Genomic DNA, 23,625 nt, shown 5'->3' on the forward strand with positions numbered 1-23,625 from the left:
AGGCCAAGGGGAAGAAAGGAAATCTTAAGAAAGTTGGTGTCTCTATGGGCAATAGCTGGACTGAGAAAAAATGATCAGTAGCTTTAAAACCCAGTCATTGAGGCAGACCATATGTGAAGCATACCTGAGGATCTCAGTGACTTCAGAAGGAAACAGCCTGTGACACCATGAGCTGAGAACAGAAGTTAGATTTCCATGAATTTGGTCTATAATCTTTAGTGTCACTATATAAACCAGTTATAACTTCAAAGATCTGTTTTGTTCTAAGATGAAAAATCAGGTGGACCCTTCAAAACTGTGTTTCTCAGAGAAGCTAGACAAGGTGTAGGTGGAAGGCCTTTAACATGGGGTACAGCCTAGGTCATTTTCATGAACCACATGTAGGGTACAACTTGATCATCCTGGATCTATGAGGTCTGCTGTGCCAGGGCCTCATTAGATATTCAGATCCCTTTGCCCTTATTCTTCTCTCATTAAAGATTCTTCAATTACATAGAAGAGTGATGAGTCTACATAGCTGATGTTATTTCATGACAATCTCAAGGACAAACCCTTTCTTATACTTGTCATCTTTTTATCACAACTCTACTGAGTGTACTTCCTCCTTCTTTGGGCTTCTGTTTTGCTTTGTGATTATAAGAACATACTGTTGTCTTCTCATACTATTGATGATGGAGATGGGGAGTTAATAGTAACTACAGTATTTGTTAAAGTCTTATCATGTGCCAGACACAATGCCTAATACACTCACTATTTCATTGAATATTGCCCACAAATATAACTAAAAATTATTGCTTTTATTTTCAAATGAGGAAACAGAAGATTAAAAGAGTTAAGTAATTTCTATAAGTTTGTTTAGAGATACAAAGTCAAATCGATACCTAACCACTGACCTTAGCCATATAGCTATAGGACCTTGTAGAAGAGCAAAGGCCTGCCATGATATCCAGTGCCCTAGTCATCCAATTCTCTCTTTATCCTCTCTAAATTGAGCCCTTGACTATCTTGTCTTGACATCTAATCTTTGGGGCTATGCAAGCTAGGATCTCCATATGTCAATACTTGGTATTATCAATATTACCTGCACAAAATGTCACTGTATCCTTCAGTGAAGCTTGATCATTGGGCTGAATAAATACATAACTTAGAGAAATAATTCAATTGTGCCAAAAGTAGTCACTTTACATAGAGAGAGGAGATTGATGTCAAGAGTTCTGAGACAGATGTTTTCAATGCGTGATCAGTGGGCTGGGGAGATAGCTCAGTCAGAAAAGTGCTCACTTCCCAAGCAATAGGACTTAAATTCAGATGCCTAGAACCCACCAAAAAAAAAAGCTGGATGTAGTAGCTAATGTCTAAGTCTCAGATATGGCAAGACAGCTAAAGGAGAGAGCAGGATCCCTGGAAACCCACATGTCTGTCAGGTAGACAGACCCCAAGAAACCCACATGTCTGTCAGATCCCAAGAAACCCACATGTCTGACAGGTAGACAGACCCCAAGAGACCCACATGTGTGACAGGTAGATCCCAAGAAACCCATATGCCAGCTATCCTGGTGCCATGGAGAAGTTCCAGGCCAATGGGACTTGCTGTTTCAAACCCAAGAGAGAAGCACTTAAGGATCAACACCCAAAGTTGTCTTCTGATCTCAGTATCCATGCTGTGCACATCCATGCTCTCTCTCTCTCTCTCTCTCTCTCTCTCTCTCTCTCTCTCTCACACACACACACACACACACACACACACACACACACACACGTGTGTGTGTGTATACATACATATATATGTATGTATGTATGTATATAAATGGAGAGAGAGAGAGAGAGAGAGAGAGAGAGAGAGAGAGAGAGAGAGAGATGAACTCTTGTGGAAGCTCATAAATGTTTCCTAGTGAGATCTGAGCTTGCTTTACCCAGCAGGGCTGCATGCATTAGAGGATTGCTAGACCATGTGCATAGTTTCTAGGTGATTGGAAGGGTCTACACTTGGCTAAGCTAGGGGGAGGTCTTTTGCTCCACCCCTTGGCATTCCTATAAATAGCCCTTTAGAAGAGACAGAAGGGGCTGGTGGATGATCCAGGCCCTCCCGAGGCTATCCTGTGTTTCTATTTGTCTCTCTCCCCTCCATCCTTCTATCTGAATCTCTTATCCTTAACTCCTCAAGAGTACCCTAGGGTAAAATGCAGAAGCTGGTTGCCCAGCTGGCCTCCCATAAACTTTCTTCAAAATCTAAGGATAGAAAGGCATAGCCACTTCCTTGAGAGCATAATATACATGCATGAAGACTTGAGTCTCTTTTATTGTCTGTAAATTTTTATCCTGCAAGTAGAGACCTATGTGAAACAGTAGACAGTTACATAGCATTACAGCACAATAGAGATGGATGGAAACTAGGAATTACATTTATTGTCAGACACCCTCCCCAGGCCCCAAATTCTGACCAAGACATGAAGACACAGAAGATAAAAGCAGAACCCTCAATGTCACATTTTGCATTAGAATCCTCTTATAGTTTACTTTCATTTGCTATGATAAGCACCATGACCATGACCTAAAGAACCCTGGTGCACACTTCCAGATCACAGACCATCATGGAGAAAAGTCAGGCCAAGAGCTCAGGTGGGAACTGGAGCAGATATCATTGAGAAATGATGCTTACTGGCTTGTTCTGCGGTTTGATCCTAGTTAGCTTGGTGTATTCAGCCCAGGACCACCTGATTGAGAAATAGTTTCTCCCACAGTTGGCTGGGCCTTCCCATTTTAATCAGCAATCACAATGATTTCTCACAGACATGGCCCAGGCCAATCTGGTCTGGGCAATTCCTCAATGGAAATTCCTTCTTCTTGGGTAACTATGGGTTGCGTCAACTTGACAATAAAAACTAACCAGTACAGATCCAGTGGATAACCATGCTCACTCCCAACACCAACTGTTAACTGCTGGCTTTGAAGTGTTTCCAAATGGTAAGTCATTTGACCCAGAACACTCTAAAGTTTAATCACAAGCCTCCAGTTCTAATCCAAACCCAACAGAAAACAATGAATATTTACTGTCATATACCTCTTAACAGTCCAGCTGTGGCTCAGTCCTCGCTTCCAAGAAAGATGTATAATAGAGCTGAAGACTGCAACAAAGGTAGGAGAGAGGGAGTTTAGGGTTTAGGGGAGATGCTGATACCTAAGCACGTTCAGAATTTTATGCCAAGATCCCTTCCAAGCCTTTGCTCCTTGCCAAAGGCCCTAAGCATGAGAGGAGGAGGCAAGAGGTTAGGTTGACAGGAAAAGCCGCCTCTCCAGGGCCATGCACTAACTGGCATGGTTCCTTTTTCTCTCTTTGAAGAATGTGTTATGTTCAGTTTTTCTCTGGAGCTAATCAAGCACGAACTCTGGAGAAGAGGCCTGGTTTGTAAAGGCAATCGGAATGAGAGCCTGACACCCTCATTAGGGCAGGCTTCGTTAAACCACCAGCTCCAACATCAGCAGCGGATTTTCCTCAGCTAATTACATTTTTTTTTGGGGGGGGGGCTGGCAAAGTCATTAACCAAGTCTTCAAATCCTTCTCATCATTAATGTGAAAAAATAACAACAAAAACGAAATCCCCAACTGCCTTGCCATGCCTCCTCCTTCCCTGGTGTCCCACCCACCCCTGCCACATGCTGCCAACTTGGTTCTTTTGCTTTTCAGGCTTCCTCTCTTGTACTTGGATTTTTAGGATGGGGTGGGACGGTGATGGAGTGAGGTAGAGAGCTTGTCACAGAAGCTCCTTTTCTTCACCAGCTGACTGAAGCTCCCTTTGTTCCCAGCCAGATGCCTGCTACATACATCAGGACCTTGGGCACAAGCCTGATGCTTACCAGCAAAAGATGGGCCAGGGCAAAGGGAAGCTTGAAGCTGAGCCCTGGCTCTTCCCCCTTTCCCTCATGGGAGGCCACAAAAGGCTCAACTGTGCTATTGTTTGTCAGATTTTAATTTACTGATCAGTGACTCAATCATGCAGAGCGAATCTGTGGGTCAGCCTGATCCAGCCAGAGATGATCACATGATAGAAAGAACAGCAGAGACTCTTGCTTCCAAGGCAACTGATGAGACCAACCTCATCTGCCAAGCTAATGTCTAATTCTGTGTCTGGGGCAGGCGACCCTGGGCTCACCATTCCCAGCCAATGTGTAAGGTCATTATGAATTAATTTTAATTTAGATCACACTGTTCACGAATCTTCAGTTTCCTGCTTTTTTAAAAAATAGTTGTGGCTTATTCTTTTTAATTCTTAACACAATATGCTCTATTCTCTCTCTCTCTCTCTCTCTCTCTCTCTCTCTCTCTCTCTCTCTCTCTCTCTCTGTGTGTGTGTGTGTGTGTGTGTGTGTGTGTGTGTATGTGTGTGTGTGTATGTGTGTGTGTGTAACAGAGAGAGAGAGACTGAAACAGATACAGAGAGAGACAGACAGTGAGAGAGAGATACTCAGAAACAGACAGAAAGACTGAGACAGATACAGAGAGAGACAGAGTGAGAAAGAGAGACAGAAAGAGACAGACACACACCGAGAGAGAGAGAGAGAGAGAGAGAGAGAGAGAGAGAGAGAGAGAGAGAGAGAGAGAGAGAGAGAGAATAATAGGGTCTAGGCTCAATATCTATATGCCTATCTCTGAGCCTTTGCTCTTTCTCCGCCCTGACATTTCCTAGCAGGATTTTGTAACCAAACCCTTCCCTCCTATTGCTTAAGCTCCTCCCACTCTTCTAAGACCAAGCACAAGTCCTTCTCCTCCTTGGAATGTTATTTTCCAACTTCTGAAGTATACTCTGGTATTAATTAATCCTGAATCCGTAATTTTGGGTTCCTCACATCCCAGTGCTGACTCGACCAGCATGTAGGAACCACATTTGAAATACCTTCTAGAACCCTTGTTTTAAAAGAGTGTCCAGCACAGAGCAGGCCCCTCGTGAGTACAACTGTTGGATAACTGATCCCCACTGGCTCGGCGAGGTTGAGAAAACACAAACAGCTTTACTCTCACACCATTTGTCAGCTCATCTGGGCACCTGTCTCTGTGTCTAGAAGCTGGCTGGCCCTTGGGCTGGCTCACTGGGCCACAAACTTGGCTACACCTCCTCCTGGGAGGAGCCAGCTCGAAGAGGGTGAGAGTTTTCTCACCTACAACATGTTCAAATAGCAGGTGCATGGATCCACTGTTCAGTTCAGGAAGAGGGCTGTGTTTTCAGAAAGCCCGATACCTTTTCTTTCTCCAACCTCACTCTGGCACATGCATTTTGGTGCCTTTAGTAAGCAGTTGTGAGATGGCTTTTAGGGCTCAGCTCAGTCGACACAATGTTTCCTGGTAAAATTAATTGACTCGTAGTCAGATCTTACTGTTCCTGCCCCAGTCCATGGGGCTCTGTGTGAATAGTCTCATCACCAGGGAGGTCAAAGAAATTTGTCATCAAATTTTTTAACATCTATTTAGCACCTAATTATCCATGGCAGCCTGTATCACATGTTTTATAAAATGGAGAGTGTTAAAAAAAAGCGGGGGGAGAACCTTTTTCTTGGAAACTGAAGCTCTAATTCTCATTTTTCTAATCTGTACACCATGTGTATTTATTTCTGTAAAATTACATACACTCATGCTTCTGTTTCTACAGTGACTGGAGAGAGGACAGAAGCATTCTTGCTAGCTCCATTCTGGAGTCAGAGGGAGTAAATCCGGCTTGCAGAGGACTGGATGCTAACAGGACCAGCAGTTTTCTCTGCCACCATAGTGTGACAGATGAGGGTCATGAGCTAGGTAGCCCTCACAGCCACACTGAAGGTTCCATGCACTCTGTCCCAGCTATAACACTTTATTTTCTCTCTTTCTCAGTCAAGAAAGCATAGCAGAATGTGAGTTGAGTGGGAACTGCCTTATTATAGGTCATTTATAACTTCGACTCTGCTCTAATGGAAAAAGGAAGCCAGTCACAAATTCCAGCACTTTACTTATTATTAGGATCAAATGCACTTCCCACATCTTAACAACTGATGGGGACGTCGCAGGTATCGTGGCTGCAGACTACAGAAGTGTGAAAACAGCCACAGAGGACAAGAAAACAAGGGACAGCTGCTTTTCTCCCAAAGGCTGTGCAAGGACCTCTCCAGACTTCCAGAGTGTCGGGGAGCCTCTTTAATACATAACATCATGCGGTTTCACCCCAGGACTTACACTATACCTCCTGAAACTCAGAACTGGAATTTTCACTCTGAAAAATCTTTTAGTCACTTTTCTCTGTATCAACTAAAATATGTGTATGTAGCTATCATATGAAACAAATTATTCATGTACTCAATTATGATGATAACGATATGCTTATTTACATATGAAATACATTATAAGTGCAATATGGAGGAGATATAATGGCCTCATGGCAACCCACTTCAGGTGTGAATAACAATCTTTACTTAAAGTTCTAGTCCCGTGAATGTAGTGAAGAAAAGGAGCCACATGTGCCCTGAAGAAGGAGTCACTGGCTGGTCACCAGCTCCGAGTCATTCAGCAATCCAGTTTCTCTGAATTTTAGCTATTTGTCAGACCTGTTCAGCCTTTCTCACACAACTGTGTGTTCTTTCCCAAAGTCCTTTGTGGTCTCTTGCCAGGAGGCCGGGTGCTCAATTAGGATACAGGAATGTATGAAGCCTCGCAGGGAGGGGTGCCCTCTCGGGGAGATATCTTCACGCACAGATAATGGCAGTGAGGAAATGTATAGTGACTGAACACAGCACAGAGGAAAGGAGAGCTGGGGACAGTTTCCTAGAGTGAATCAAGAGGTGAAGAGGAATTTTAAAGAATGAGAAGAGGTGACCCCACTCAGGAACAAAACCATTGTGAGCCAAGGGGCCATGGCTGGTTAAAACATGGAAGTATTAAACAGCCAGGGGGTCCAGGAAGCAGGGGTGAGCTGCTTAGGGTGGCTAGGGCAAAGACTAAAAAGGGGGTATGAAGGATGCTGTCAGGCTGTGAAAGGTTGGGCACCTGGGACCTCAGCTTTCTGAGCAGAGAGAACATAGTTTGAGGTAGGTTTTATGGACCGATGGTGATGAGACAGCCATTTTAAAAACAGGTCAGAGGAAGGACACAAATGCTCTTGCCTTGGCCTAGTGGGGGAAGATGAGGGGTCTGGGAGAGATTCTAGATTCTCTCTAGAGACATCTGAAAAGTATGATAAGCTTGGTGAAAGGTGGGCAGTACAGGAGGCTCCATTATGATGAGCACGTGGTCAGGAAGTCAGTGAGCACAGAAAGGGGAATCCTGGTTGATAAAACATAAATAGCAAGTAGTCCGTGAATAATGGAAAGGCACTATTTATTTGTGTAGATGATTTTCAAATGAAACAACTGTCTTTTTCTTTGGGGCTGTTCTTTCTCTATAACTCTAGTCACCTGGGATGATACTAACTTGGTAAGATAGTCCTTACAAAAAATTTCTGAATGCAGAAACCAGACATTAGGACATGCTTAGAGTACTTCATAGTAGCTTAAAAGCTCACTTCTTCTTCTTCTTCTTCTTCTTCTTCTTCTTCTTCTTCTTCTTCTTCTTCTTCTTCTTCTTCTTTTTCTTCTTCTTCTTCTTCTTCTTCTTCTTCTTCTTCTTCTTCTTCTTCTTCTTTCTTTTTCCATTATATGGCATGAGGTGAAAATAAACAGCAATATCAAGTTTGATCAAAGAGGCAAAGAATCTTGCGATGTCTGGAGACCAGAGTGGAGGCAGGGAGTAGGAAGAAGAGATACCATGTCCTGTTGCTCAGAGAGAAAACTACACCCACCTAGATTGCATGACTGACCTTCTTTGCCTGCCTTCTCCAGAATTCGCTCTGAAAACCAGAGCCACCCCCTAACCCCATAGGGTGCCTGGAAGCTTCCTTCCAGGTACATTATTCCAAAAGTCTGAGTCCACATTCCTAAATTATCCCCTTTTACTTCTGAAGATCACCACCTCCCATGAGATTTCCCTGTTTACCTGGCCCCCTAACACTGAGACTAGGAGATTTCCTCATAGCCCATTTCTTTGTGGGGTCCTGGGGTTGCTCCATCCAGAGTACTTCCTGCCAGAAAAGTTAGAGGTACTTCTAGGGAGACAGTTGAGAGACTGTGAGGAGCTGACACTCGCCAAGAGACTCCACTATGCAATGGGGAAAAATCACAGTCACCAAGCTTCTCCCCAAGACAGTGGAAAGAAGTACCTTCCTCCCAGATGGAAGGTTTTCTATTCCACCTAACCCATAGCCGCACAACCCCGCCATTTGCCGTTCCCCTACAGACTATTGCTTTATGTTCATGAATGGAAAAAAGGACAGCCATGTTGCTGCAGGGAATGAAAGTTTCTTCATAGATTTCTTTCAAGTATGCCAACCAGGGACTTCTGTGTCCCACACGTCCTTCACTTTCATACTACCAGCATGTGATAGCCCAAGGCTACTAGCAAGGTCACCTAACCTGAGATTCCCAAGGCAGAGCACAAAGGCTGCCTGTGTGTTCCTAGTACAGCATTATCTGGCAAAAGTGAAAAACATTTTAATTTCATCATTGGTGTTATGAAAGATTATTTTTAACCTGCATTGAAATTATTAACTAGACCATTAAACCTGTGCTTTTTTTGGTATTTTCATCTCAGATAAAGAATGAAATAAACTTAAGCTGGAAATATCAGTCAATTTAAATTAAAATACTTGGAAAATGCTAATACAGAATACATTAAAATATGGCATTAAAAGAACTTCGAGTTTTCAGAATGTTTATTTCAGTCAAAGTTTACATTTTCAGGTGAAAACTCAGAGGGGCCTGCCTAAAGTTTTGGGGGATGGTGATAAAAAGAGGACTCCAGCCCCTGAGTTGGATTATCTTATCTTAATCTCAAGCTTCTTGTCACACCTACCTGTTTCTCCTCATCACTGAGGTCATTCAGGTCTAATACAGGCTATGCCAGAAGAGCTGGGTCTACATTCATGTAGCCCTGCTGCAGAAGCTGCCAGTATAACCCCACTCAGAATGGGGTGATGTTGCTCTCTCCCCACCTTAGGTGGAGTCCAAGGAGAAGGAACAGGCTTCACATGGTTGTAGGCCTCAAATGTTGAAGTTTGGCTCTGAGCCATAGAACACTGAGAAGGACTAGGACAAACATGGCCATCTGAAATCCAGGGCTGGTGACTTGGATATGTAAACTGTATGCCATTTAGAAAAAAGAAAGTGAATAAAAGATGGCTGCCTTGACATCACTGTTGGGATACAGAATCCTTCCAGTTTTGTTCTATGTGACAGCTTACGTCACTCTGTAAGAATGTGTCTAAAGCTAGTAAATGCCAGATTCTGACATATCCACTCTTACAAATCCCAAATATTCATATGCCTGAGTCCCAAAGCTTTTCATCAGCTTCCTTAGATAAGATGCAGCCCAGATGAAAATGAATGCTAAATTCTTTTGTATCTGGCACCACATCCATGCACACCTCTCATCTAGCCCTGTCTTCTTTATATTTGGGTAGCAGAATTTATACCACAGGCCACCCCAAGTAGTTAGACAAGTCCCAAATGCAGGCACTGGGACCCTGAGATGAAGAGAACTAGCAGGTTCCAAATACTACTCAATGAAGTACTCTGTTCTGTCAGCCCCAGTACAACATCAACAAATCGACATCTGATTCATCCCAAGTTAGTCAGCAACTTGACTCATCTCTGGCTATTCAAGGGTGCCAGCCGCAGTGGTAGAGGTATCAGGATAGAAGGAATCAGAAATAGCATGGAAGCAGCTAAAAGTACCTGCCCTTACCAGATCCCTCCATGGCTTCAGGAGGGGTTACTGACATCATCCTCTCGGAAAAGCAAGAAGTCTAGTGAACGTCAGCAGATACTGAAAAGTTGATGTTATAAGGCAAGGTGTGAAAGCCTTTGTCCACCCTGAGCCTCAGAAGGGACGCAAGAAACCAGTAGGTTTTGAAAGCATCCTGTACCATTCCCTACACAAGTCCACTTCATCATTACACTGTGTTTGGTGGCACAGTTCTACTTTCATTGTTATACACTTATGTGTTTTACTACAAAGGAGTGTTTTCACATATCCTGACATTTCATAAATGTCAACTGAGTGCACCAAAGTTGAAACCAAGCAGGAACCATCACCCTTACAGAGAAGAAAAATAGAACACAATGAATATCCTGCTTATATTATTGTATTGGTCATATAATGAATATCCTGCTTACATTATTGTACTGTTCTCACCAACATTGTGTCTTGACTAAGCCCATCAACATCTCACAGGAATAAGTAATGTGCTTTGGAGTTCATCTGAATTTATGAATACTACATGGCCTTCAGTTTCTCACAAGAATAATCTATGCCTTAAGTAATAATTATAATAAATTTATGGGGAGCTGACTAAACTAGTGAGTTGTCATTTTTCACACTTAAGATGGGACTTTAGCACTTATCCCACAGGTTGTTAGATTTTTGTCTCTTAAGGTTCTAAAGACGAGATGAGAACTTGTTTGATCAAACTCACACACTATATAGCCTGTAGTCCTAATGTGGCCCACTGCTTGCTTTTGTAAATAAAGTTTTGTTGGAAAACAGTCATGCCAATACATTTATATATTACATATGATAGTTTGGGAAGTACTTTGGCAAGAGTTGAGCAGTTGAAACAGAGCTCACATGCTGCAAAGCTTAAAAGGCTTACCAGCTGCCCTCTACAGACTCGTAGTTAGGTAATATTTGTCCCTGCAAGGGTTCTCTCTGTAGATTTATAGCTGGCTCCATTTTCTATATTCAAGTCTATTATGTCTCTAGTGAGAGCCCAAAGGTGTGGGTTTCAGATTTAAAGGCTACTTTAAGTCTGTAGGAAAATCCTCAAATTGATTGATTGATGGCTAAGTAAGATGAAACAGCAGTATTTTCTGGAGAGAGACAACAGTACCAAGAATTAAAATCTGTGAGTTTTTCTACAACATTAGCCATGAGTTTTGCCCATCATTCTATGTCTTCTTCTCCTGATTATGAGTGGAAGGAATAACAATCTTTGCATTCATGGATACCTGGGCAGAAAAGGAATTCCCATAATGACATCACTTGGCTTGATTAAAAATCAAGTACACTAATGAAGTAGTTACTGAGAAGTTGGAGATAGGATTATCAGTCTAAACCATAGGATACCTGCTAGGAAACCTTGTAAACAATGAAGTGGAGGCCTATCAGGGCCTGGATGTTCATGAACACATGCCATAGTTTGTAATAGACCAATTCTGTTGCTTTCATGGCCCTAATTGCCTCAATCTTTTCCCCAAGCACAGATCCTCCAGGACTTCTGGAGGGGGTTGCTATGAACTCAGCTGCATTTAAGGCTCCCTGAGGTAGTGGCCTCTTAGGTAACAACTTGCACACAGAATTGTTACAGGGAGTTTACATAGTATGCCAAGAGTTTACCTAACTGATTACTGGGCACTTCCAATAGTCCTGGTACTGTAGGAAGTACTTCATAAGAATCCCCTATGTAATCATCCAACAGCCCCCTTGAGAAAGATCTATTACTATCCCTGTCCTAAAGAGAGTTTAAAGAGATAAAGCAATTTCAACAATGTCACTAGAAAATCTAGCAAGTAATAGAATTATGATTTGAATCAGCCTCTCCGATAGTGAAGCCCTTGGAGTAAACTACATCACTGAAATCCAATGCTGTAGAACTTACAAGCCTTAGGCTTCTCAAGGACCAATGTTTTTTCATAGCCAACCTCAGTCTTGGTTTGAAGCCTGAATCTTACTGTCAGAAGCAGCTTTTCACCTTTTGAAGTAACCCAGAGATCATACTACGATGGCAATTTGCTCAGTGCCATATGTATCACCCTAATCTTCACCAAGTATAGGATTTCTGCTGTGCTAGCCAAAAGAAATAAGACTACCTTGCACTTTGCAAACCTGGACATGTTGGTGACCCTGAAGCTACCCACCCAAGGAATCTTGCAGCAACAATGACTCTGGATATAAGCGCCTTGGATCTTGGCTTCACTTCTCATGGAGTATGTGGCTTTTACCTAAGTCTCAGTGTTCACATCGGGAACATGGAGACATTTTCACCTATTTCACAAAATTTCTACAGAAAATTATTGGTGTTAGACATAAAAATGATCTTGTGGAGTTCTGTGGATGGGATACAAGGGCTTAGTAAGCAATAACTTTATTATTTTGAACATTGGCTTTCAAGTTTACTTACTTTATGAGTATGTGTGTGTGCCTGGGTGAGTTTATGTACAGCATAGGTATATAGGTTCCCCAGGAAGGCAGAGAACATTGGATCACCTGGAACTGAAGTTATTGGTGGTTGTAGGTATCCATATGCATGGTGTGAACCAAACCGGGGTCCTCTGAAAGAGCAGTAAGCGCTTCAGTCCATGACTGAACTTAAACACTTATGACTTAAACACTTAAGAACTTAAACAACTTATGACTTAAACACCATAAAGATTACAACTTCTGCTCTCAAAAGGATCTTCAGGGATTTGGGGAAACTAAATACTCAAAAATATATTGCCAGCTTCTACATCAAGTGAGCTAAATTTCTGAATAGAATATCACATCAGATGGTTAAAAGGCAGCAAAATCTTTGTGAAAATTCAGCCTGTTTGTTGTTTTCCTTAGTGTCTGGAAAGATGGGGAAGCTGGTGAGTATCATTAAAGTTTAGGACATACAACAAAACTGAAAGAAGACACAAACAATGAAAAGTTCACTTGGCTGTCAGTTTTACCAAAGGCCATCCGCAAACATCAAGTATTAATAAAATGATTCAAGTTCTTTGAAAGCAAGACCTTGCCACATTCAATTTCTATCTACTTAGTGTCTAATAAAAGTCTGAAGCCTCAAAAATATTATTAAGTGAAAGAATCAGTATTGAAATTAGATGAGTCAATGATTTGTTTAAATCTATGGCAGGTCAGCAACGCGTAGGAAGATATCTTTCTGATTCCCCAAACTTCCCCACAAACATATGAAATTATATATATGCCTGAGTCTATCACTACACAACTTTAACAATTTCAGAGTTGGAATTCCCCAACTAACCTCTTCTTTCCCTGCCAAGAAGCCCAAAGCCAGCTGGAAGGCAGGGCAGTGGGAGCCAAGGTTAGCAGGTGGGTTTAGTGGAGCTGAACGGAATCTGAGCTTCTGGGGTCAGCTGCCTGGTATAGCCTCAGAAAGCTGTGTTCTCCCATGCCAGTGGGTCCTAGTGCTCGTAGACTCAATATGCCAGAGTAACAAAGGACCACGAAACAACACAAGCTGATAATGAACACATTTAAGTACTAAATACAGGTTGATCACTTGATCACTTCTGTTAGGACAGAGCTGAATTGGATTCTTCTACAAGTATATACTCTAAGGCTAGTGATATGCTCCTTGGGTAAAAAGTGTCTGCCTCACAAATATGAGGACCTGAGTTGGAATCCCCAGTTTCCATGCAAAAGTTGGGTACATAGCACAAATGTCTGTGCTCCTAGTGGATCATGTGAGACCAAGACAAAGGCTTTCCAGAAGCATGTGGTCCTGCTAGCCTGTATATCTGCAGAAAAACAAAAAATAGACTCTGTCTCAAACAAGGAGGATGGTGAGCACTAAGGTGCTAAGGTTGTCTACTCACCTCCACATGCATGCTGTCTATGTGTATGCTTTAATACACACACACAAATGCACACACCAGCAAAGACATGCACGCGCTCATGTACAGCCTAGATTCTACCAACTACCCAGATTCAAACTCTGGATCAGTAAATTAATAGCTGTTGAAGTCAGGTAAGACACTTAACCAGCCTATTCCTTACTCACCTCTTCTGGTAAACCAGACAGTTAAAATTTGTGTTGTGAAAAGAATAGAAAATAAATATTTACACATGGAAAGCACTTGGAATAATACCTGGCATGTAGCAAATGCAAATTCAGATTTTGAAGACTATGGTGGCGATGATGATAGTTAGTGGTGGTTGATATTATTATATTATCTATATTATCTTTTGACTCCCTCCCCTCACAGCTCTTCAAGTTAGATCTTAGGGTGCTTATCATGCCAAATAAATAAACAGTAAAAGCATTGTTGTTCAGCCTCTACACACACACACACACACACACACACACACACACACACACACACTTATGGTTCCAAGCTGTGCCAGGAGCAGGAATGTGTCACTAAACCCACTCCTCCTTAACCACAGCCAACAGAGAAGATCAGGATTACATCTACTTATGGGTTAACATGACATGAAACCTTCGAACAAAGAGGAACTATGAGAACTGGTTAGATCTGCCTACTCCCACCCCCAGGAGCTAGAATTAGAGAAAAGAAAAACAGAAACAGAGGAAATGAAGTTGGAAAAACTGGAGAGGTTACCAATGAGATGACTTGACGAGTAAAGGACACTTCAAACATATAAAATCATCAGAATGTAGAAAAATGAAACATAGAGTGGACCTGACAAAGACGCTAACTCATAGAACAAAAGAGTAGAAAGGGGTGTGAAGGAGCCGGGCTGTGACCCCAGAAGCTGAAAGCAACCTTCCAGCCTCCCTCCATGGAAATTTGTCTTTTGAAAATCTAGTTTTTTAAAAAAATCAGGAGACTGTTGTCTCTCACATCTCCATATGAAGTCCTGCAGCGAAACTCTGTCACAGATAGAGCCTAAGTGAAGCTCCATTCTCTAACGTTAGAAAGCCTCACCAATGCATTCATCTTACAGATGAAACAATGTAGCTTCCAGAAAGGTCAGTAAATTTTACCTGAAGTGGTAAAATCAGCATTAGAAGCCTGTGTCTCCAGCTCTAAATCAAGAACAGGTTTATACTGTAGCCCAGCTCTGACAGTACAGGGACACAGAAAGGTCCTGCATAGGAACAGGTAGGATGAGCCACTGAATCTGCAAAAGAACTTCACATACTTGAGCCCAGTGCTTCTAGGCAGACAAGCCATTCCACGTGACAGGTGAGGGAGGCCTGTAAGACAAACCCTACTAAAGTCTGGGCATCCATCGTTCTCTGTGAACCCTGGTACTGCTAGGTTTTTGCATAACCGTCTTCCAAACAAACAGAGCAAAGACATTGGTTTTAGAGAGCTTGTTGATTACTTTAGAAACTGCTTGCCATTTTGTTAACAGAAGGGAAAACAACTGATGATATCATTGACAGATGCAGATATGGCCAGTCAGTCAGCCCAGTCACATGACAAAAGCCTTGAATGGCAAGCAAATGAATCAGGATCTGACCATTGTGATTTTAACTTATTATTCCAGTCCTTTTATTCCTGACAGTATAGCACATACCTAAGCTTTCCCATTTCTTTCTGGAAGATCAAAGGATCGGCCTTGCTAAATTAGGGCCTCCTGATTTGAGTGACACAAATAATATTGGCTGACCATAAACCTGCAGAAATGACCTTGATTCATGAATTTGCTAATGAATTTTTATAGTAAATTTGCTGAAGGCAAAAGGTTCTGAAAAAAAGCACCCAATCCTGTCTCTCATGCCCACTTATTAAGTACCTGAGGGTCCTGATAGCAATGATTTCCACGTTTGAGACCACCCTCCTGTGTCCTAATGCCTGTGCTCTAGGAATAAATGAAACCCAGCTCCAAGCAAAGTGACACATGATGGCTGAGTAACTGGACTGACCTTGAGAAGAACAGTAAGAGCAAGGATGAGGACTTTCAGGACAATGCTGTTGTGCAGCCCTGTAAACTGGATCCACCCACGGGTGGCGTCGGGAAGGCTTGGACTAACTGGAATGAACCTTCCTTAAATTTCCTTCTCCACTTAATAGACTCTAGAACTTTCTAGCAGTACCAGTAGTCTCTGTTGTCCTCAAGTTTCCATATTTACATTTTTGTCAAAAGAGAATTTTTCACCTTAAGCTAAAAGAGGCTCCCGGGAGCAGAGAGCTTAAGGATGGGAATTATGACAGGCAGAGGCTGCAGGTGCCTGAAGACGCTGGCTTCACATACCTGGGGCCAGTGGTCCTGGACAGTGCTTAGCCCTGACTGATGGGCTTGTCCACAGAATACTCAGAAGGACACAGAAACTCAAAGACATCCCCCCCACCCACAAAATTATAAATTGTGTCCAAGAAGGCTAATGTACAAAAGATATTCTCTAGCAGTAGGAGTTATTACAATAAAAACGAGACAGACAGACAGACAAAACTGAAGGCTAGCTGCTGTCCATTTAGGAAACTTATTAACATTGCTGTCTTTAATTACAACCATGAACTACAGAGGTAATACATTTACATTCTGTTATGCACCGTTAGATTCTTCCTACATACTCGAAGGAGAAAAATGGGCATCCTATGGTAAATTAGCAAAAGTACGATGTAGAAATTTAAATTTGCACAGTTTCTGACTATCTGATATAAATCGTGTCAAAATTTAGTCTTCTGTGGAATAAACAATTTGCCTTGTTGCTGAAAGGTTTTTTACTCTTGGTTTAAGATTCACAGTCAGTTTCGATTCATCAATTCTGCTATCACTTGTTCAGGAGTTTGCAAAAGAATATGCTTCTGTACTGTCAGGGTTCTAAGTGTCAATTACGTTGTAAATTTTGGAATAAATCTCTTCAGCCAGTTTGAATCATGCAGGAGGTTAAAATATATCCTTTGACCCTCAAAGCAATAACGTAAGATTTCAGGAGGAAAATCCAATTATTTTACGCAAGGAAGAAATGGTGGCTCTTTTGAAAAACTAATTCAAAAATTTTGGGATGTGATTGAAAAAAAAAAAGAAAGCTTTTTCCAAGTTTGAAATTGCCAAGCACCCAGCTGGAGTATTGGTTTTGCACAAGCCCCTGATTTTGCTGATGACAGATTTGTACAGGGCACAGTGGGAGAGAGAGCTTGCTCATTCTCTTCCTGTCACCTCAGAAGGATACAAAAAGGTGCCTTTATTAGTCATTCTATCATTCCTCACATGGTGTGTTTAAAAGGAAATATAGTGAAAGAAAAATATGAAATAAACACTAGTCTCTGCGTGAAGGGAGTACAACTGAGGAAAAGTGTGAATAAATTGGTGAAATGTAAACCAGATTTTCACAATACCGTTCATTCTCTCTGCTCATACTGGAAATATTTAGGATTACCTGCCAAGGTTTTGAATATATAACTTCTTGGTGGGAGAGAAAAAGTGGGTCATGTTCATGTTTTGATAATAACCTTAAGTTTTTTTTTTCAAACGATTTTATTTTGAACCTATCTGACAAGTGCATCATTATTGATCATTAGAGTTCACAGAAAAATAGCCCTGCTATTGTTATTTTATAAGAGCTGGGGTGATAGCATGCATGTGCATATCACCGCCCAAGACTACTACTAGCCAAAGGGTTTTACTATCTTCTGACATTTATCAGACTGCTACTCCAGATGCCTCAAATAAGCTGCCTACATTACCTCTAAAGGGTATGGTAAAAAGTGAATCAAATACAGTCTACCAATCCCTGAGTCTCTTCAGAAGAGGCCATGAGAGACTCTCAGAATGACATCTTCAAACAGGATACCCTCAGGCTTGATTTCTGAGCTGAGGGCAGATCCTCAAGTTCAGGCTTTGAAATTGTTTCTGGAGAAGCAGCCTGAGGATGGCAAGGTAGCATGTGTGGGTGTGTGGTGTGTGGAGTGGGAATGGGAGAAGAGTGGGCAGGACAGGGGTGCTGCAGGCTCCACTGATGAGCCATTTTCAACAAGGATGGACCGGAAGGCAGCTATGGTCTGCTTGCTCTGAAATCCCACTCTCTGGCTGAGGTTAATGACTTTCTAAGTATTCATGGAGATGAGGTCTGACCACATCCAGAAGGCCAAGGTAGAGGCAACACATCACTTGCCATCCTCATCCTTCGCACGTACCTTTTCAACCTCTACCTCCCGCAGCCTGGCTAAAAATGAAATATCGTAAACTAAAATAAAGCTGAAAAGAAATACCCATTTTATTTGGAAAATTGCTGGATAATTAGAAACTTACCATTAAAAAGATTCTAAAGCTAGCTCTGAGGCTGATGCTGTTGCCTCTTCATTCCAGTGTCAGCTAGAATCCCAACTCGGGGCTCTCAGCAGAGACATTAATTGTGTAGTGTGTCTCATAGGTTTTGCCCTAGCACAATGCATTACCTAACCCCCTGTGGCATTCTTGATCAGTATTTTTTCTATCTTTAAAGCCACTGACGAACATGCATGCACACACATGTGTGTGCATTCTGGAGAACTTGCTAGAACACTTCATTCTAAAGATGGATGGTAGGTCCTTGCTGCACTGACTAATGTGACACAGCTTCTAGGGCCAGTTCTTTACCCTATATCCTTTCCCCCTGCCAAATACCCCTTCTCACACAGCTTCTGCCTTAATCTCTGGTAGTCAGGGGCTATTGTTCTGCCATAATCACACCCAATGTTCATCCTTGGAGTTTTATATGGCTCTCTTTACTTGGCATTTTTTCAGATTTTGGTATAACAAAGACAAGTCCTTTGTGATGATCTTGAATCAAACAGCAAACAGAACTAAAATCACTTATGAACACAAGTCGGGGTAGATGGGTTGTTGGAAGAAAATAGAATTATAAATGTGAAGGTAAGCTAGTCCCCAGCTAATTGGACTTGCCTGCTTGATCTCACCACTCCCTGGAAGTCATAACCCACACTGAAGAAGGTAACCATCCCTGGGACAGAACAGAGCTTGACTAAGGGTCCACAAGTACTGTCCCCTGTGAGTCGACTGATTAATTTTAATTGTGAGCAGAGCAGTTTTCTTTCCCCACTTCATTTATGGCCTTACTTGGATATGGGAGCTTCTCATTTCCTGTCCAAGAACTCTTTCTCCACCCTGTAGTTTAAACAAAGTGCCTATGTCCATGAAGGTAACCTATCATGTCAGTTATCTATGAAGACACTGATTGAAGAAGAAACGAAAGGTTTATATTTTGAGAGAATTTAAACCAATATTTCAAAAAATCAAAATCATGAAAAGAACTTATGATGGACAGAACGCAGGTTGATGAGTTATAAAAACAGGATATGAAGCTATATGCTTTTCTAGTTTTAACTCTATCATGGATTTCTTCTTTGTTTTCTGGTGAATGTGTGCATAAAAACATAATTGACAATGGAAGTATAAACTCCAAAGTGAAGCTTCATGGCTACTTTAACTTTTGTACAAAGGTTCATTCAGATGTATAGGCACTGGGTCTAGGCAAGTGCCTGTTTGAATGACTAAGTTAATATAGATGTGCCAGGTGTTTTATGGGGAAAGTTTTCATCCTAAATTTTGAATAATGAAGATTTTCATGCTATATAAAATGTACTGTTTTCTTCCTGGGTGACATCAATAACAAAATATGCAGAAATAACCCTGCTCTCTGCACTGTGTCAGGCTAACATGGTGCTGGGTAGAACTAAATAATGTGTAATGATACCAGAGTAAGAGATGAATTAAAGTTAGACCAAGACCTAGGCTGGGCCAGTGTGAACATATTAGCAGTGAGGTGGCCATATACTAAACACACAGCCCATGGGCAATCAGTGAAGTGTCAACCTCTTCTCAGGAGTTCTTATAAACAGATAATTCATTGACTCACCAACACATTAATTTCAAATGAAATAGGAATTTTCTGTCTCCACTGAAAATATACACATTTGTTCCACAAATATCTATGATGCATTAGCCATGTGAATACATTGTTGTATCGCTAAGTATTTACCAGTAAACAAAATACTACCCCAAACCCCTCACCCCTCACAGATGTCATTATAGCATTCATTTTTCAGTGATATTCTTAAATATAGGTTCCTAGTACTTTAAGAAGAATTTTATCATGTTCTTGAGGCTTCAGATTTCCATATAGATAGGATGATGATGGTGAAGTTTTAAAACTGGGCTACCGAGCATCTATTGGCTTTGCTGTGGGATAAGAGAAAACCAGGGTGCTGATTTTTCCTGGTTGGGAGAAAAGGACACAAGATTTGGTAGTAGCAAGCAGATGGGAGACTCAGTCATCCAACAAACCTTCATGGAGTAAGTACTCTAAAATATTCCAATATATTAACTGAATAATTCCTTTCTAAGACATTCTGATACTACCTCAGATTTGAAAAAGCTGCTCTACATGTGGGTATGTTCTTAGGAGGAACAGTTGGGAAATGATGCTATAGAAATAGCTGCAACTTTCACAGCACATGTGGATGCATTCTCCACAAATGAGAAGTTTACATATCACCATGTTCAGTGATCTTCATGGATTTGGATTTTATACAGTTTTGCCTATTGCAATGGGTTAAATATCCCCTCTCCCTGAAAGGCTCTTAGGTTGTCAGCATGGTCTCTAGAATGGCACTACTGGAAGGTGGTGTGGAACCTATAAGGGTGGAGCCTCTGGGAAGTCCTTAGATTGATCAGCAGAATACCCTGGGAGGGAACTGTAGTACCTCTCTGGCTTTCTGTTTAGGATGTGACCTCTTCCACACCTGGCTCTGCCATAGCCATCTGTCATGATGTGATATACCTGAGAGGGTCCTCACCAGAGTGGAACTGATACAGATATCCTGCTCCTGACCTCCAGAACTGTGGGCTTCTTCATAAGGAGTCACCTAAGATATTTTGTTATCACAGCAAAAAACTGGCGAATATAGTGCTGGCATCGAGACTCTTAATATCAAGGTAAACACGAGCTATGTGAGGCTGGAAGGCTGTGGCTAGCCTGCTCTTACCATGACTGAGATGTGGAGGATCCTCAGTTCCTCTTCTGCTGACTCATGTTGGGGTTCTTCAGTTGGGTCTTGCCCAGGGAGACTTGGAGCGCCATCTTGGTGATGGATGTGAAAAAGCAAAGTACCGTTCTCCAGCCATTGCTGCCTCCAGCGCACCAGAGGGATGTCTTCCGTGTTCCCTGAGATCTCTAGAGGAAAACCACCGAAGTCACAGGGTGAGATTTCGGACTGGACCAAGATTCCATATTTCTGGTTTCTAGTACCAACAAGCCAATTCTTTCTGCAGACAAAGGATTCTGACTACAGTTAGGTCAGACATATTGTTGCTTATAAAACTCAAGAAAGACAAGAGATCTAGAGAAGAGGAGAATTATCCCCCACAGGTCTTTCTATGATAAATCTAGTGAGCCAGGCTCTCACCTAGTGAGAAAAATACTGAGGTGAAAATTCAAGTTCCTCCTCTTGTTCTGTGATCAATAGCACCCTTTACATCGTACAGTTTAAATACCTAATAACCCCCTGGGGTAAATATAAGGTTGTTTGCCCCTTGTAAATCTGGACGTATGAGTTCCTCAGCAATTACTCCTAGATGCCAGTGAATCTACCAAGGAGAGAGTTGGTAATTACCGTACAGAGAACCAGCATTTATGGAGCAGTCCTGGGAGGTTACTGAAGAGCCATTGGGGGCTGTCAACCTGTTTGTGAAGCCATACTCATGGACTGCGTAGTCCACTGGAGATGTCTGAAAACTTGTCATGACAGGAAAAGAAATGTTTTAATTCTTTTTTTGCTTTCCTCTTTTAGTTTTGCAAAGCAGATGTGTTGTGTGAAGAAATTGGTGTGAATTGGGCCCTGGTCACAGGTATAAAGATTCACTTGTTTTTCAGGGATTTAGGTAAGAGCTAGACTATTCTCAATAGAAAAATACCCAAAAAACAATTTTGCCTTTTGCACTATAGTACAGGCTATGGTGCTGCTGCAGAAACACCCTGGGGATATACCCTCTTTTCTCTTATTCCTAAGCAATATCACATCAGAGTCCTGGGGCATTCCATAGCAGAGAAAACTGATTAATCCATATTTTCTAGGACTTTGTTTAGCCTTCATACCATGTTTCCTTTAACAACTATTACAACCTCAAAGGGGGACCAGTGTTCTACAATACATACTTTAACAAATCATTACTTTATAAAATTTCATTTTTAAAAGGCATGCTTTTTCTCTCAAAATTTATCACCTTTAGCCAAAAAAATATTCCATAGATATAAAAAAGATTTAATAGACACATTTAGAATATATTCTCATCAAGCATCACAACCACAAGGAGGAAAGCAATTTTCAATATTTATGGAATTTATAATTATCCTTCACTATTTATGGAAGAGCTGATATTATTTATTGATTTAGCCACTCATTTAATAGACACACACTGGGCATGCACTGGGCACCAGGCCCTCTGCTAGACACTCAGGGACATTCACAGTGTTTTAAAGCAGCCCACCATGACCGAACATGCATAATGAATCCTGTAGGACCGTGACAGGAGGAACTGACCTCAGGAAAGCATACAGGATTGTAAGAAAGTGGTCTTCTCTGAGGAAAAAGTTGCTTCATGGTAAGTGGGGAAGGGAAAGGGATGATTAGGCAACTAACGAATGAGGATAAGATGGAGGAACAGACATACATATCCATTGGTCTTCTCTGTAGGTCACTGACGTTCTATATGGAACACAAGTCATTGGCCTAACCCTGAAAGACACTGGTATGATGGCCTCACTCATTGAACATCACACTCACCAGGGAGAAGAGTAAACATGAGATTATGAGGCAGAACCACCAACAAAGCATCCCCTTTCATGCTTAGCCCTTCTTTTCTATTGCCTACAAGGTGCTATCATCTGTTAGGTTGGTGTATCATCTGTGATCTTGCATTGTGATTGGCCTAGAATCCAGAGAGCGTCAGAAAGTAAAGAGACTGAGAAGGGAAGATTTGCATTTCAGACCTGGTTTTCAGGAGGCACCTCTGTATTTGTTTCATGTAATGGTGACCCTGGCTTCCCACATCCACCATTCCTCTAAAGAGTCTTCCACATTCTGAAGTGAGGAAACAGCCTTGGATACCTATCTGAAGGTAAGCATTTAAAGCAGCAGGAGTCAAACAAATTGAGTGCAGGCCCAATAATCACTGGATCTTCTGGGCACATGCCTGTATATCCTACAGGCACCCATCATACCTTCTCATCCATCAACATACTAGAAGACTCCTAAAAATGCACCCTCCCCTGGAAATGCATCCTCCTAAGCCCTTGTTCTACCACTGCACTAGGAACCAAACTCTGTATCCATCTCAGCAGAGATAAAAATCATCAGCATTCCAGTTCCTAGTAGTGATTTGATGGCATAATCAAGCCCAGCTTCTTTTCAGAACCATCTCCACCCAGTCTAAGATTTATTCCATGCATGTCTGGGTACCACTCAGCCCCTTCTGTAACTATTCAGAAGGACATAGCACCTGTCCCTTTAAATTACTTCACAAACTAGATTTTGTTTCCCAGCAGATCTTCATCAAGCAGGTCAGACTCATTACCTCTGCTTTAACCATGCAAGCAAAGACAAGGAAATGCCTGGACCAAAGTCAACCAACCCGACACAGAACAGGGACAGGGGCAGACGAACCATTAGATGCCCTCTACTCTTTTCACAAAAGCAGACAGCATGACCTCAGAATATGGAGAGAAAGAGAGAGAGAGAGAGAGAGAGAGAGAGAGAGAGAGAGAGAGAGAGAGAGAGAGCTAAAGTAAGAAGGTCATGTGGTCTTTTATGAGCTTAGATGCTATAATAATCTAGTCTTTTGTTCCAGATCTTAGTATCACATGACATATTTTTTAA

General features: G+C 41.8%; 1 protein-coding gene across 1 annotated transcript in view; it reads right to left on the bottom strand.

Moving 5' to 3' along the window:
- Positions 1–21,493, bottom strand: part of Astn1 (astrotactin 1) — a 214,955-nt gene extending 193,462 nt beyond the window's left edge. Inside the window, exons 1-2 of the mRNA XM_059280177.1 lie at positions 21,364–21,493; positions 20,737–20,924 (exon numbers count right to left, since the gene is read on the bottom strand). Coding sequence (XP_059136160.1) covers positions 20,737–20,924; positions 21,364–21,493 — 318 coding nt within the window. The remainder of the gene's footprint in view (positions 1–20,736; positions 20,925–21,363) is intronic.
- Between the last annotated feature and the right edge of the window lie 2,132 nt (positions 21,494–23,625).

The sequence above is a fragment of the Peromyscus eremicus genome, chromosome 15 (genome assembly GCF_949786415.1).
Source record: "Peromyscus eremicus chromosome 15, PerEre_H2_v1, whole genome shotgun sequence".
NCBI classification, from domain to species: Eukaryota; Metazoa; Chordata; class Mammalia; order Rodentia; family Cricetidae; genus Peromyscus; species Peromyscus eremicus.